Source organism: Tachypleus tridentatus, chromosome 4 (genome assembly GCF_004210375.1).
Source record: "Tachypleus tridentatus isolate NWPU-2018 chromosome 4, ASM421037v1, whole genome shotgun sequence".
Lineage (NCBI taxonomy): Eukaryota > Metazoa > Arthropoda > Merostomata > Xiphosura > Limulidae > Tachypleus > Tachypleus tridentatus.
The window spans coordinates 36523053-36540430 of NC_134828.1; the positions used below are offsets into that span (position 1 = coordinate 36523053).

General features: G+C 32.8%; 1 protein-coding gene across 7 annotated transcripts in view; it reads right to left on the minus strand.

Annotated features, from left to right (window-relative positions):
- Window positions 1-11566: 11566 nt before the first annotated feature.
- Window positions 11567-17378, minus strand: part of GAPcenA (GTPase activating protein and centrosome-associated) — a 101334-nt gene continuing 95522 nt past the window's right edge. For all 7 annotated transcript variants that reach the window (XM_076497681.1, XM_076497676.1, XM_076497680.1 and 4 more), the window contains one exon: window positions 11567-13670. In XM_076497681.1, the coding sequence (XP_076353796.1) occupies window positions 13521-13670 (150 nt within the window). In that variant the 3' untranslated portion in view covers window positions 11567-13520. The remainder of the gene's footprint in view (window positions 13671-17378) is intronic.

Here is a 17378-nt window from a genome sequence, read left to right on the forward strand (position 1 = left end):
TCTTTAAAAAAATGCATTTGGAAGAATTTTGGTTTCCTTTTTTCCATCTGTGGTCCGGGCATGGCTAGATGGTTAAGGCACTCGACTCGTAACCTGAGGGTCGCGGGTTCGAATCCCTGACAAACCAAATATGCTCACACTTTCAGCCGTGGTGGCGTTATAATGTTACGATCAATCCCACTATTCCTTGGTAAAAGAGTAGCCCGAGAGTTGGCGGTGGGTGGTGATGACTAGCTGCCTTCCCTCTAGTCTTACACTGCTAAATTTAGGACGGCTAGCTCAGATAGCCCTCGAGTAGCTTTGCGCGAAAAAACAAAGCAAATAGAAACAAAAAACAAATTATTCCATCTCCGGTGACTCAGCATAAAGCCTGTAGGCTTATAGTGCTAAAATTCGGGTTTCTATATCCACAGTGGACAACACACAAATAGCTTATTGTGTAACTTTGTGCTTAACAACAAGAAAAAAAATCTTTTCATCCAACAAATTATTGGATTACATGTCATTTTAATTTGCATACTGACATAAAAGGACAATGATTTACATGCTAACATGAAAAGACTTACACGCCACCATGAAAGGACATTGATTTACACGCCATCATAAAAGAGCACTCCAATTTATTATGAGTTTATTGGCACTATTCGTGCAGAAAGTAAACGTGTGTTTTTTTTGTTTTGTTTTTTGGTAAGAGTAGCTGAACTGGAAGTTTGATTTGTTTCTTCTTAATCAGTAGTTTATCTTCTATAACAAACACACATGTACCCACTGTAACAGTGCTTTCGTTAAAAAACAATACCATGAAAACCACATAGAAAACAACACCGAAGCGCTGAAACCTGTTCCTTACAACCTCGTATCAAACAGAGTACGAATACAATGAGAGTGACGGAAAGTTCATGTGATAATATTCTTTAATATTTCAAAAAATACATTAATCTGCTTTCTCGTGCGTATATATACGCTCGGCGATGTTTAGACTTGATAACGAAGTTCAGTAAACCAGATTCACTATCTCTAGTTCTGATACTTTCTGTCTTTGCCATTTGACCTACCCATCCTTATGTAGTAACTATCCGTTCCTCCAGGGGCATGATTTTGTTGATTTTCATAAAGTGCAATTATTTCGATTCAAACGAAAGAACACGAAGCTCTATCAAGACAATAATACTTAAAGAGTTTAGATTTCAATGGACATTGACTCCACTCAGGCTATCATAAGAAAAAAGAAAAAAAGACATGTAATTTCATAATCGGAAGTGCGAAATTTTGTGTTAATTTTGTTGTTGTTGTTTTTAATTATTACAGAGTTGTGTATTTTCGAATCTTACATCACAAAGCGTTGTGTGTAAGTGTAAATAAATGTTTTACAAAGTAAATTAAATGGTCTAATGTAATGATTTAATACTCGAATATTGGGTGGTTTCGAGAAAATATTATTGCAATAAACAAAGAGTTAAAAAAAAATCGGCATGGCCAAGTGATATAGGGACTAGACCCGTAATCCACGAGTTCGAATCCTCGGCACACCACACATGCTCTCCTTTTCAGCCGGGGAAGCGTTATAATGTGACGGTCACTTTCACTATTCATAGGTAATAGAGTAGCCCAAGAGTTTCCAATGACTAGCTCCCTTCCCTCTAGTCTTAAACTGTTAAATTAAAGACGGCTAGCACAGGTAGCCCTCGCGTTGCTTTGCGCGAAATTCAAAACAAACCGCCCTCCAGTGGCTTAGCAGCGTGTCTGTGGACTTATAACGCTAAACACCGGGTTTCGATACCTGTGGTGGGCAGAGAACATATAGCCTATCGTGTAACTTTGTGCTTAATTCAAAACAACAATAACATCAAAACAAAACAAACAAACAAAAAGAAAAATGTTTCGAGGACTAAAATAACTGTTTGAAAACTTTTAAATCAATATTCTCTCTCCTTTCTCTATTTCAATGGATGATAACCATGTCCGACTGTGGAAACAGAGATTAATAGTTCGTCCCTCGTTACCGCCCCCCCCCCCCCCGAAATGACTCTGAATTTTTTTTTTTTTTTTTTGCGCTAGGGATGATCAAATCACACCAATACTTAAAGTAGCCCGCAACTTTGCGGGGGATGATGCTGACTAGCTGCAATCCCTCCAGTCTGTCACTTCAGAACTGGGAATGTATATCGCATATAGGTCTTAAGTATCTTTTCACAATATGACAAAATATTGACAAAAAAACAGACAGCAGCTTCTACTTTGAGATTACAACGTTTCGTTCCCCGCTGGTACAGCGGTAAGTATACCGGTTTACAACGCTAAAATCAAGGGTTCGATTCTCCTCGCTGGACCCAGCAGACAGCCCGACGTGGCTTTGCCATAAGAAAACACACACACATTTCTACCTACTTTTTGTCCTCGGTAGTATAGTGGTGGGTATCTCCGCCTGTCACGCGGGGTTTGATTTCCCGCCGGCGAGGATATGTATTTATTTACACTTTTCATTGGCCCGGCATAGCCAGGTTGTTAAGGCACTCGACTTGTAATCCGAGGGTCGCGGGTTCGAATCACCGTCACACCAAACATGCTCGCCCTTTCAGCTATGGGGGCGTTATAATTTTACGGTGAATTCCACTATTCGTTTGTAAAACGTAGCCCAAGAGTTAGCGGTGAGTGGTGACGACTAGCTGCCTTAACCCTTACACATTTTGACACAATACATCTGAAACAAGACTTATTCATCTTCACATAGTTGACTGATAATGTTATGTGTTCCCTGAAGACATTGGCAACACGTCAGTGACGGAATGTCGATTTCTGTTCTTAACTACCTGGAGTATCTTGAATGTAAATTATGTAAATTTACGATTAATGGAAAGTTATGTTATGACGTGAAAAGTTCCTTCTCATATCTGTAATTGTAAGAAATGGAAAAAAAAAACAAAAACTACAAACACAACATATGAAATCGGATATAATGCATGTATTTCTGCATAGACCAAATAAACAAACCTTCATGCCAAATTTGAAGTTCCATCAACAATAAGAGACGTAGTGATAAAAAAACTGCAAAAATACCCATAAAAAATTGCAAAACGCAATGTGCAAAAGTGAAATTTTGTGTATCCTTACAGAGATCTAATGAGCCTCTGTACTAACCTTGCTGAGAATAAATCCACACCTTGCAAAGTTGTCACATTGACATACAACAGACAGTACTATTATATTTACAGAGATTTGCTTAGAGGGCAGTTAGTCTTCGCATGTACGCGGAATTCAACAAACAAACAGACTTTACTAGCAATATCACTAGTACAACTATTAAATCCACGTTTATTTTAAACTTTCCAATCTATTATACACCTTCACGATATTAGATGTCAATTTAGAGATCGAATATATCGCAATCTAAATCCTGTAACAGCTCAAGTGTCTCTCAATGTTTGTGCCATAAAAATGTTTATTTAACACGATATATACATATATATATATTTGTGTGTGTGTGTTTGTAAAAATAGTCATAACATTTTTCTTTGTGCTTTTAAACTATATCCAATTATATGTCTTATAATTCCTGATTTGTATAAACAAAAACTTATATTAAAAAACACAAACTTTCCATGTTAGCTTTATTTTCTTATCCCCGCTTCTTACGCTCCAGTAAATATGCAACTATACGTGTATCACAACAAACTTCTTTTGTGCATTGATACAATTCGCAGTTCATCCCGCACTGTAGAAGGTCTCAAATGTAATTAACATTGTTATTTGGTTTCCCTCACGTATCAAATACACCTGGTTTGCGACTCAGGACAATCCTTCCGTTACTACTAGCTGCCGCTTTATCTCAGCCATTCAATACCAACCTTGACGAATCATAAGCCTACCCTCGTGACAAAAAAAAATATATGTAACGTTGGAAGTCATGCGAGAAAGCCTATAGTTTCATCACCAAGCGATCACGCCCTGCAAAGACATTATACCAAACTCTCTTCCAATGTTGTTGTTGTTATTAAACACAAAACTACAGAAAGGGCTATTTATGCGCTGTCCACCACGGCTATCGAAACCCGGTTTTTAGCACTGTAAGTCCGCAGACATAACGTTATGCTACTATGAACTGAGAGTATTGTCACTCTGTGAAGTTGTACAAGTAGTTCATAAAACAGATAAATTGCATACGTTTTAATATTTTTATTATTTTTAGTGCCATCTAGGCTGTTTGCATAAAACAGCTATATTTTCATTTTCTAATTTCGTTATACTTATTGTATCATTTAGAAATTCTTAATTATGCTACAGTAAGAAAATATTAACAAGTTAATTTTGAAAAAAATTAGCTAAAGTGCCTAAAAGTTTTCAAATTTCAGCAATATATATAAATATATATACATTTTTCAGTTAATAACTTTGCTTCCAGTTAGGACCTGTGCCACGTTCTTATAACTGTAGAAAACAGGACTTCCTCGCTTTAATTTTTTCCGTTAAAGATGTTTTAATGGGTGCCTAAAATGTGACTGTCATTTAACGCGTTATCGAAGTTAGTAAAATATAAAAAAGTCGATAAAAAACTAAAATATGTAAATGTTGTTTTTATTTCTTATATTCCGCCTTGGTCAAAAAATCCATTTATCACAGCTTTTTCGTACATTGACTCCTTAAGCCAACATACTTTACAGGCAACAATAATTCCGTTGGTCGTGACGGTTACAGTTTAATAATTATACGCACCACTAGGCGGATCTTGCCCTTGTCAGAAAAAAAACAAAAAAAAAAAAAAAAAACTACGAAATTTTACAGTGGGGTAACTGGACGTCTGTGTCTTAGACGTGATGGTAAGTTACTATCAGTAAATAAGGAGGTTATAAGACACAGTGATAAAAAACATGAAAAATAATATAAAGAAATTTAGTGAGGTCACGTTTTATTGATTTAGGTCTAAGAAAATCTAATTAACAAATTACTATAGATTCAAAAGTCACTACAATGTCATCATGTTCATGTGAAACGTAAGGTTTAAAGTACGGCACACAAACAGAAACATTACATTTTCTACACTTGAAGATGCTTATGAAACCTTGTTATGAAAACAAGGTTATGTTTTGTTATGTTATGTTTCATTTATGAAACATAAATGAACATTAATTTCCATCATTTCTTACCTATGAAAGATATTTAACAGTATGAAATAACACCAATAAACATAATTAGGAATGGAAGCGAGTATGAAATTGGTAAATAAAAATATACATATAGTCCAGTTTTTCCCGCAGTGTAGTATATCGTAATAAATGACACAAACCTATGATATTAAACTTCAAAAAGGTTGTTTCGGCCCGGCATAGCCAAGCGCGTAAGGCGTGCGACTCGTAATCCGAGGGTCGCGGGTTCGCGCCCGCGTCGCGCCAAACATCCTCGCCCTCCCAGCCATGGGGGCGTTATAATGTTACGGTTAATCCCACTATTCGGTAGTAAAAGAGTAGCCCAAGAGTTGGCGGTGGGTGGTGATGACTAGCTGCCTTCCCTCTAATCTTACACTACTAAATTAGGGACGGCTCGGTGCAGTGGGCTAACAACCTACTCACTTAAATACCTGTTGAAGAATCTGCAAGCGATTGCGGCCCTATGTTCCTTGATGGAATCGAGAGGTGAATGAATAAAAAGTTGTTTTAATTTTAATAACGAATTTTCCATAATTTAACTACACAAATTTTGAAAATAATACTCATTTTTTCCTATCACGTAAGGATTTTTTACAAATACGGAAAAAAAAATCTTGCTTACTTACGTCTTATTATTATAACGTTTACCACAATGAACATTTTTATTATTATGCTTGTTAACAAAAAATACGAACAAACTAAAGGAAATGGAAGAAAATTGATGTCAAACGAATATGTATCTTCATTCTTACGTAAAATCTACATCTTTCAGTCTCAAAACTAGGTGTTGTATTTCGTTTATGTATTGCATCTCGTTTCAATAACCAGCAGTAATCAGCCATAATGATGATGTTTCACATTCCCTGATACCTCCTCTCTATTTCCCTGACGTCTTAATGAGACCTTTCTTTTTGGAAACAGACAATATTTTCGTAGATTGTATCCTTGTTTCCTCAACTTTCCTCATTGTCCTTTTGACTATTCAATCAAAGTCAGTTTCCAAATTGAGGCCCGACAAATATTTACCACAAATATAACAGAATATTTTGGGTCATTTATACAACCTCTCGTTGTCATAGCAACAAATAATTAATATTGATTTTTTTTTTAATAATGTGAAAGTGAGCGCACAAATAAATACCATCCAGAAATGACACGTCATAAGGTATGATAACTGTTTATATACTAGTGGTGTGTTTCTCGTGGGTTTTAGAATAATCGGTAAGACTCTCATGTCACGATTGGTATAGTATGTGTATGTTTTCTTATAGGAAAGCCACATTGGACTGTCCACCGAGGGGAATCGAGTCTCTGATTTTAGGTCCAAAGAGTTACCGATGTCCCGCCGGGAGACATGATTGCTATAGATAAATCTGTAGCCACTGGTTGCCAATATTTTAAGCAAAACAAAATGTGACCCATTTTCAATGAAAATGATTCACTTACATGAAAGTACATTTTAATTTTTGTGAAAAATCCGGATGTGATAGAGAAATATGGATATTATCTTTAGATGCAACAAATAGGAATTACAATATATCACATAAAGATTTCAAGACAATAAAACCATTGAAGGCCTGTGTAATTAACCTTTTTTAGTTAAACTAAGTCATATCTTTAAACGGAGGCCCGGCGTGACCAGGTGGATAAGGCATTCGTCTCGTAATCTGAGAGCGCTGATTCGATTCCCTGTCATACTAAACATGCTTACTCTTTCAGCCGTGGGTACATTATAATGTTACCGTCAATACCACTATTCGTTAGTAAAAGAGTAACCCAAGAGTTGGCAGTGGGTGGTGATGACTAGCTGTCTTTCCTCTAGTCTTACACTGTTAAATTAGGGACGGCTAGTGCACACACTTCTAGTGTATGAAACTTTGTAGTGTGGACGGCAACTGCCTGTTGTGGAGATACAAGTGTAGAGGACGACGTTTCGCAAATCTTTCACCTTTTGTCTTCAGGTATCAAAGAATACCCCTAGTGTAGCTTTGAGTGAAATTCGAAACAAAAACCTAAGAGGTAACAAAACTTTTAAGCGGATGGCTGTCTTAATTAAATACTTTAGACACTCTTTTAAACAGAGTTCTTACCATGCCAAATCAAAGTTTATGAACTTTCCACGTTTCCGTTGAGTATTTTGAAGAATTAAGTATACATCTAAGGTTAAGCCTAAGGGGTTCCAACAAAGATTTCTTTCCGAACATACATATTATTTACATCATTCTATATAAATTTCAGTTCATTGTAAGTACCATTGACATACACAGAAAACCACTACCTATTCAAAATATCGTTGATGTGAATCGCTTTCAGAAATGCTTTATTGTTGGTATTAGCATGTATCATAGCATATCCAAAACTTGGCAATAGTTCACTTGCTTTGGAATGTCTATATTAATGTAAAGAATTACTAAGCAACACCAAATGCTTTTGGTACTAATACTACTTCTATCATAATAACCGCGAGTGTTTCTGAGGTGAAAATGTATACATTACAATATTTTTAACACATAAAAATTAAATAGTCCCTGAAGTGTCAAATGCTTTAACATTCATGTAGACCAACAAAAGAAAGGTAAACAATGTGTTTATTTTATGCGTACCTTAAAGTTCTCTACTGCTTAAATTTAACTATGTTCGTGTTTTTTTATTCACTTGTGTAAAAGGAAACGATTAGATATTCCAAATATCTCAGTAAGCAACTTTATATGTCAGTAATTGTGTCGTTGCAAACGTTTATAATAAAATGGTCTCACAAAGTGTTCATTTTACTCGAGGCTAACGTTGCGTTTGTTGTTTTTTTCCAGAAATATGTAAAACTTTATTACGTAACAAGTTGTGTTATTTGATAACTGTAAACAATGTTAAAGCATCTCATGATATGAAACAGTTTGTTTGTTTGCTACACGAAAGCTATTTGCGCTAATCGTCCCTAATTTAGTCATGTATTACTTTTTAATGTTAGTTCGTATGTTAATTTTTAAATGTTAGTTGTAGTTAATGTTTTAGTTTCAGCTCAGACATTTTTATTCTTAGTTCGCATATTAATTTTTGAGTGGTAGTTCAAGTATAAATCTTTAAATGTTAGTTTATATTAAAGTTTGAATGATATACAGTGAAAATATTTTATCATTTTGTTTGATAACTATGACATATAGTTGTTTTTGTTATACACATCTAATTTTATATATTATAATCTTCAAATTGCCCTGTTGTTTTTATACCGTTCAGTGTCTGGAGTACACATATACTGCATCATTCCGTGTAATATTACGTTATTTACCTGTTACAATATTCAGTAATCAAAGACATTAGGCGAAATCACTCATTTTTCATGTAAACTACACATCCAGCAATAACTAGTATGTATTAACAGTAATATTAACGGTACATTTGTTTAATTATTTTTGTGTATTTGCTTGTTTGTTTGTTTTTTTAATTTCGCGCAAAGCTACACGAGGGCTATCTGTGTTGGCCGTTCCTAATTTAGTAGTGTTAAGACTAGAGGGTCGGCAACTAGTCATCACCACCCACCGCCAACTCTAGGGCTACTCTTTTACCAAAGAATAGTGGGATTTACCGTCATATTATAACGCCCCCACGGATGAAAAGGCGAGCATGTTTGATGTAAAGGGGATTTGAACCCGCGACCCACGGATTGCGAGTCGAGTATCCTAACCAAGAGCCCATTCTCACAAAAAAATATTTGTAAGAGCCTGCAAATCATACTGTCTGAGTAACTTTTCTTTGCAACACAATTTGTACTGTTAATCCAAAGGACAAAAATAAAATATTTATCTCCACATTGATACACTATTGCCTTTTATTATGGAGACTTAATTCATCAATGCAATGTGTTTCTTCCTCACGAGAGTGCGTTGAGCTCTACGAAATATACACCCTGCCATAAGCATCTGGATACTGTATAATACGTGAAACATGGTCTGCAGTGAGGCCCAAAGATAAACACAGTGACGCAAGAAACAGTTCGATTTCTAATTTAAAATTCACGCATCTATATGGGGGCGATAATTTGTTTGAAGTATTAAAATAACCTACACGTAAATCGACGAATTACTTGGTTATACGCCATCCCTTCCTAGCGGTAGGTCTGACGACTTACAATAGTGAAAATTGGGTTTCAGTGCATTACTTGGTCATGACCCTCTCAACGTTTGGCGTGTATTCCCTTCTCCTCCCGTCCCTTGTTTCATATCCCTCTCTACTCCGTTTCTTTAAGGTTTGTTTTGAATTTCGCGCAAAGCTAGACAAGAGTTATCTGCGCTTTTCTTCAAGACCTTGCATCTTGTTCTCTTATATCTAATTATAACGTTTCATACGCATAGGGGCCTTATAGTCCCAATACCGACAGAACTTGTATTTGACGCAAAGTTACAAGAGGGTTATCTGCTCTAGCCGTCCCTAATTTAGCAATGTAAAACTAGAGGAAAGGCAGCTAGTCATCATGACACACTGATAATTCTTGAGCAACTCTTTTACCAATGAATAGTGGGATTGACTCACATTATAACGCTCCCACAGCTGAAAGGAGGAGCATGTATAGTAGGATGGGGATTTGAACCCATAATCCCCTGATCGCGAGTGGAGCGCCCTAACCACTTAGCCATGCCGAGCTACAGAACCTAAGAAGCGAGCCGCCAAATTAGCTCATTCGAATCATTTGTTAAGACTTATAATTACTGTAATCCACCTTCTTTCCTCAATACGATGAACAATGTTAACCGTATTCAGACTCGGATGTATTTCCTTCTCGATGTATCACAGGTTTCGCCATATCATCACGATCCTTTTGGTATTTCACCAATTAATCTTTGGAGGAACATTTTAATAATTTTAGTCTTTACTTGTATCTTATCGGCAATGCACAACCTTTTTCCAAACATTTCATATTTTTATGTGTGTCACAGTTTTCTATACATATTAATAAGCAATTAATATGGATATGCTCCATACAGTATTTCCACAAACTCTTTAATTTATTGGTATATCGCGAAAGTGACATAATTTTTCATTTTAGCCAGATGGATCATTAACCCGATATCTATATAAAATATATATTAGCTTTAATTACAAGAAAATGATATGGTGATCTCTGTAACTCGTGTTCTAGTTATGAGAGTTGTAGGACCACAGAGATTGCTAATTACCAAAATGTAGTGAGATTTGGGGCCATTTAATGCGTAATAAATATATTCAAGTAGAAAATAGTAAAACGATCCACACTTTAATACCAACCAGCTTTCCAGATTAAGAGCTGTTAATTGTCAACGATACAAATTATGAGTAGGTTCTCTACTACCACAAGATGTCTTTAAAGGAAAGTGATTTTACTAACAAAACAAATGCTGAGTAGGTTCTTTATTACCACCAGGTGCTAGAGATGTATTTAAAGGAAGATGATTTTACTACAATTAGTTTCACAATATATTTTGTATAAAACACTATCTCATAGCAATACTTAGTGAATAATTGTATTATATCTATTACTGCTAATTTTTATCCTTCGTCAATAATTGTGTGGATATACATCAAACATATCACAAGTATTTTGGCAAGAAAGAAGTTAAACACTGAAAAATTACATTACCAAGAAATAATTTGTTTTTCGTTTTTTAAGCACAATATAATTAGTTACATGCACGTGTATTTTCTTATAACAAAGCCATATTGAACCATTTGCTTCTCCACTGAGGGGACAATTTTTGCATTGTAAATCCAAAGGCTTACCACTGCCTCAGCAGGGTACAAGAAGTTGTACATAGCCTATATTTTATATTGTAAAGTAGTGTACTTAACTGTATAAATGAGGATTAACATATAAACAAGTTAACCTTTTGTTTAGAAAAACTTAAATAAGTCCTTTGTTTAATTAGAACAGAAAGTGGTCAGTTTCATGGTTAGAAATTAAGTTACGAATAATCGTTTCTAATTCCAATATTATATAAGCCCAAATACAAAAATTTTAAAACTCACAAAAGGAAGAATGTTGATTTTTAAAATTTAATAATACACTGAACTTGAACTAAAAAAGCTGAAATTTAGTTACTTTCTCACAATTTAATAGATAGAATCTATTAGCTTAAGATAAGAATGATACACTGTCAATAAATATTATATAGCTACTCATTACAACTTTAATTTTCTAGTAAAATTACATGGTTTGTCTTTTACAATTATTACAAACTCTAAAGCTTTGTAAGACTGGCTTTATTTTCTAAACCTTTATATTTTGACATGAAAATGTCGACAAATATCTAAATTAACAGGAGGTAAATAATGAACTACAGTGGTCAGTAAGTTTAAAGAAGTGCCCTTTTAGAGAATAATGACAAAAGGAAACTGGATTAATACTTTCTGAGCCAATAGAAAGTGTATATACATGTATTAGATAGGTCAGTGTAAAATGTGTGTTACTTATATCATTTTATTTCAATTCTGAACAGTGATACATTGACTTCTGAACACAACTGTTACACAATAGAAAATATAAGTTACAAATTTTTAAATTGGCCACAAATGATTCTTTTTAATTGTTTTTTCACTGAATTCAGCAAAAATCATTGAAAATTAAAGTCTTGCTAAATGAGGCAACAACTACTGCCCTGTTTAACAAATTATAACACAAGATTTGACTACTGCTACTTACATTAGATATGCAAGTCTATAAATGGCCCCACACTTTTATATTTTATCCTAAGATGGTCCACCTGATTATTAATATTAACATTTCAAGTTCTCAGTCCCTAATGACATCAAATTTGGGCAACTAAAAAAATTTAATGTAATTTATTTTTTCAAAACTTCTGATACAATTTTAAGAAAATTAAATTGATAATTAAAATTATGAAATAAAATCGCTTCTGAATAAAACAAAAACTAACATGAGATTAAATGTTTTTCAGCAAATTATTAAACATAACATTTCCTGCTTTTCTTTGCAATTTTTTCTAACAAGTAACAATGAATGACAATTTCTGAACAAAAAATAAAGGTACCTGTAATATCAAAACTTGTACTATGACTTAAAGCTAAGCATACTGAAAACTGAATGCAATAAAATAGGAATAACATTCAATAATCAAATGATTTCAGTTAACACCAGGCCTTGTGCTAGGATAATGTTTTGCCATGTAAACTTGAAAATGTACCACTAAATCAAATTTACGAAACAGATGTTACAGAAATTAGCATTTAGTAATTTACAGAAATAAATACTTGGACAGAACCTAAAATATGATACAGTTAAAGTTAGTAAAATTATTATAACTTTAAAACTTCTCTTACAATATATGCAGCTAATAAAATCAACCAGATAAGGAAAATTAACAATAGCAAACCTGTTCAACCTCTAACTACATTTCTCATTAAAATAATGAGTATTGCCACCAAAATTATTTGTTCCATAAAAATGTTTCAGTTAATTTACTGTTGTTTGTTTCACAATATTACCTTCTCAGTAATTTCAAAGGAAAAAATACAGTGAGAATAATAAGGTATTTAAGATTTATAAACCTGACTCACATAATAAACATGGTAGGGATAAAAAAAATTACATGCAAAAACATTCAATGTGAAAAATTTCTAGAAAAAGATAAATGTATCGTCCTGTGTTAGAGAAAGAGAATGCAGTAAAAACTCACTTTTGGAATGTTTCACTGATCAACTAAATCATTTGAACATTAACAGTCTGCTAACATATATACACATGTATGCACGAATCTTACGTGCCTCACTAAGATTCATAAAATAGGCATCCACTATCTTGTTTCTGCTTAAATTACTAAGTGTTCAGTATTGACAGTATTAGTGCATTTTCTCATAAAACACTTTTTCTTTAGTAGCTACACATCCTAAACTGAAGCTTACAGGCAACAATCAAGACTTCTTTCTATGACAACTTGTATTAAATTAAGAAAAGCTAATACATACAGTATTTAACACAATATTTCAACAATATAGTTTGTAACAGCTTTTAGTAATGAGACACTGACCGTACTTTAATATCTAGTAACAAGATGTTTGTGCTTTACCTTCTGAACAGATAGTTCATACCATTAAATAATCAATTCATCCTCTATGGGTTCTTAGGCAAGCACATTCTACCTTGGTAACAAATGGATTAATAACTAATTATCTAAATAGGTTAGATGTATAATAAAACAAGTAGAAGAGTTTCATAGCATTTAATATACTGTATATTTAAGTAACATGGTTATATTACATCTATCTTAAGTGTGTATGACATCACAGCTTATTTCCAGCATCAAGCTATGAGTTACACAGAATGAGTATAGTAGTATTGTAATCAACGAGAATCACTGTACAAACAGCTGTCCAAGCATTTACAAAAACCTTCCTTTAGGTGGCCTCTTTTTCCTTCCCTTCTTTTCCAGTACCTCCTATTTCCTTGCGTGCCGCATCACGTATGGAGGACAAAGTTTTATGAAACCAAGTGTTTTTGGAAGCTTGCAACTCTTGAAGAGCAGTATTCAGTTGATGAGTCAGATCCTAGCAATGAAAACAATTCATAAAACTTGGTTATACTTTTTTCAAAAAGGTTGAAACAAAGCCATCTCCAAGCAAATGGAAAATACTGTAAAAAAGCATGTTTTTATTTTCTATTTAACTTCAAGAAATAAATAATTCCACATCTATTATATTACACATTCTTACTGTATCAGCTTTAACGCATCCAGTGAATGATAAAAAAATAACTTAAACATTACAATACTAGCATACAAGATCTGGAGAAATATTTGAAAAATGATTAACCCTTTCACTACAGGCTTTGTATAATATACACAAGTTAATCTACTCGTTTGCACACATTACGTATTTGCACTAGAACTTTTGACACAGCATGTGCACCTTAACAAAATTTGGTACACTTTTAGTAAAGATTACAAACATTTTATACACAAAGAATCAGGAAATATTTTTAGAAAAGATTTGTTTTGTGACTAGTTTGAGTGCAAAATGATTTCATGTTATGTTTAAAAAAGAATTATCCTTCGTCCACAAAATCTTAAATATTATTTGTGTAATCCACAGAATTTCCTAAATACATTTCAAACTTTTGTTTTCAATAATACTTTACATTTCGTGTTATTTTCTATACTCTTAACTATGTAGGGTCTGTCACTTTACTAAGCTTGCAACCATTGTAAATAACTTAAGAAATAAAATATAAATTATGCTTTTTACATGTTAAAATGACTTTATATTATAACACAAAAATAAAAATATTTATCTAAGTAGCTTAAGTCTCATAACTAGTATATAACTATATATTTACATGTTTGTTTGTTTTTTATTATTATACTGACCTTCTAAGTATTGCCTAATTAATATTAGATAACTTGCATTGATTTGGTGCACTCGTGTTACGTATCCAGTAACATAAAACTGACGTTTAATCTTTACTATGTTTTATTCAACAATTATCACTTCTTGCTATGACCTTTGTACTTAGTTGCTGCTGGACATAGGTTGCTAAGCCTTTAAAAATTTTGCTTGTAAAGGATATCAAATAAATATTTTAAGATTTTATACATATAACAAAAATGATAAATAACTATACTGATATCATAGAATTCCACTAAAATTTATTATGCTTAGTGACTAGGATATATTCAGAATTAAAAAATATGAAACTTTGAGCACACTAAAGACACAACCTACTTCCTTGAAATCATGGTTTGAAAGAACATAGCAGCCTTTTCACAGATTAAAATGGCTCAGAATTCTACTAGGAGAAATTCTAAGCTGTTGACTGATTATTCACATGTCATATATAGAAGTACTGGACTGTTTTCAAAAATGAAAAGAGGTGAACGGGACTACTGTACTGGATTCAGTATGTAAGCTATATCTCAGCAAAATAAAAAGCTATGAGGTTCTTATTTTATATCCTAATTTGTTAATATTAGTAACTTGAGTTCTAATTTGTACAAAACTACAGACTTAGTACTGACATCACAAACATTTAATTTTAGTCAGTGCTGCATTCAACATATCACATGACTCACTAAAAATCTATATCAAGATGTGTTCTTTTGATATTTACATTTAAATTAAGAAATTAACTCATATATATTATTAAATTATGATTTATAATATGTGATTTGATTACAAAGTTATTAATATAAACTTATAAAATAGTAGTTCAATAAACTTTTGAATGCAAGTCAACAAATGCAATGACACAGCCTTTGACTTATGGCCCATAGTGAAAAGGTTAACTACATTAAAAGGAAAAACTGGATACCAAATGAAATAAATTTAACCAAACTTGCCACACTGCCATGTATATAACCAGTGTCTGGATGTTTACAAGTTATTTCAGATGAAGGAAGTTTCAAACTTCATATGAAGAACATCACAAACACTACATGTATATAATTAATATGTGGATATTTATTTAAAAATGTTTACTTCCAATAATTTTTATACATAGTTAATTAAATTACTTTTTAAATATTGTATTGAATGCAAAGAACCAAAGCCGAGCCCTATCATACATGTAACAGCAAAACTTTACCTTATAACAGTTTTCAAGTTAACTTCTTAAATGCAGAAATTAAAGCAAAGATAACAATTCCATATAGTCCATCATCTCTGTACCAGAAATTATCACTAAGATTCAGACATGAAAGTCCCTTATAATTTACAGTGCATTTTGTTGATTAAAAAAAATGTGATCCAAAACCTATTTTAAAAAAATAGGATTATTAACTCAAAGACATTAAAATTACTTAAATGAAAACATAGTCGTTTTATTAACTCCTTTGATAATCCAGATAAAGTAATATAATTTTTTGATTATCCTCTAAACTACATTACGACAAGTAAAATGGAGTTCTAAAGGTTTTATTTACCCTTCCCTATCCCCAAAGGAGGTTCTTTTGTGAAATTTTTTCTAACCTATTAATCTATTTCTCAGAAAATTGCAAGACGTCCCAATTTTATCAGAAGATCTGAAGGCTTCTCATATTTGTAAAATAGTATTTGATAATGCCTCAGAGTACATGAAAAACATAAACCCTAAACATTTCTATAGTTGAAAGAAAAGTAAAAATTTAGTTATCCTAATACCTGGTAAAGATACTGGTATTGTCATACTGAATAGAGACATACAACTACAGCTAAAGAAACACTTCTCTATCTAACTAGAACACATGGAACATCATTAGACAACCAAAACTTTATAATAATAAGATGTAGGTCAAATGAAAATAAATTTTGTACCAAATTTTAAACACATTAAAATGCTTCAATCAAAATTTAACTTAAATATTTTACTCACTAATGTAGTTCTAGGAGATACTTAATCTTTATAAAAAATAAGGAATGTTTGTGTATACTAAAGAAAAAAAAAGACAAAATAAACTGCAAAAAGGAAAAACATTAGAGAGCTTCCTACTACAGTGACAACACACTGTTAACCAAATACATTTTTATGTATTAATGGAAGAAAGACTTCTTTCATGATACCAGCTTGAAATGAAATTTTTAAGTGAAGGATTTTAGAATCGTGAAAGGAGTTAAACCAGTTGACAAACAGCAACAGAAGCAAAATTAGTGATTAATGGATCACTTCACTTGACCAGTTTGAGAAAAGCTAAATTTCCATAAGTACTCCCCTTACTAGCTAACAGCAAGTTTCCACTTTGTTGCTTGAAAAAAAAATGAAATGTTTTTTTAAGTTCTGTTATTCTCTGCAATATCAACCTATGTAAATTACTGATGTATGGAAAAATCCATCATTCTGGGAGAAAGATGTTCTTGTTTTTTACCTATTGTTCACCTTGCAAGTCAAAAAATTACAAATCAATAAATTTTATCTCATATTAGCCCCACTTTTGAAATGTTTTTTTACTTTCTACAATGTATTAACAAATGCTTTACTTTTGCTATTCATTGCAATACTTAGCTAAGCACTTATGTAAATTATTGTTATATGGAAAAATACAATTTTTTACAAACAAACCCTTTTGTGAAAAAAGTCAAAGGTGTGGTGATTCAAATGCATCAATTAGTTTGTGCACATGAATCATGTGGATGTTTTAAATGATGTGCTATGATAGAGAAACAGCAGGAACTCATTTTTAAGTTGCAAATATTTGCATATATTAACAGAGTTATTGGATTTATTACTATGTACAAAAGGTTTGTTCCAATTTTGATTTTTGCTTTCTGTAGAATCATCATCGGGAT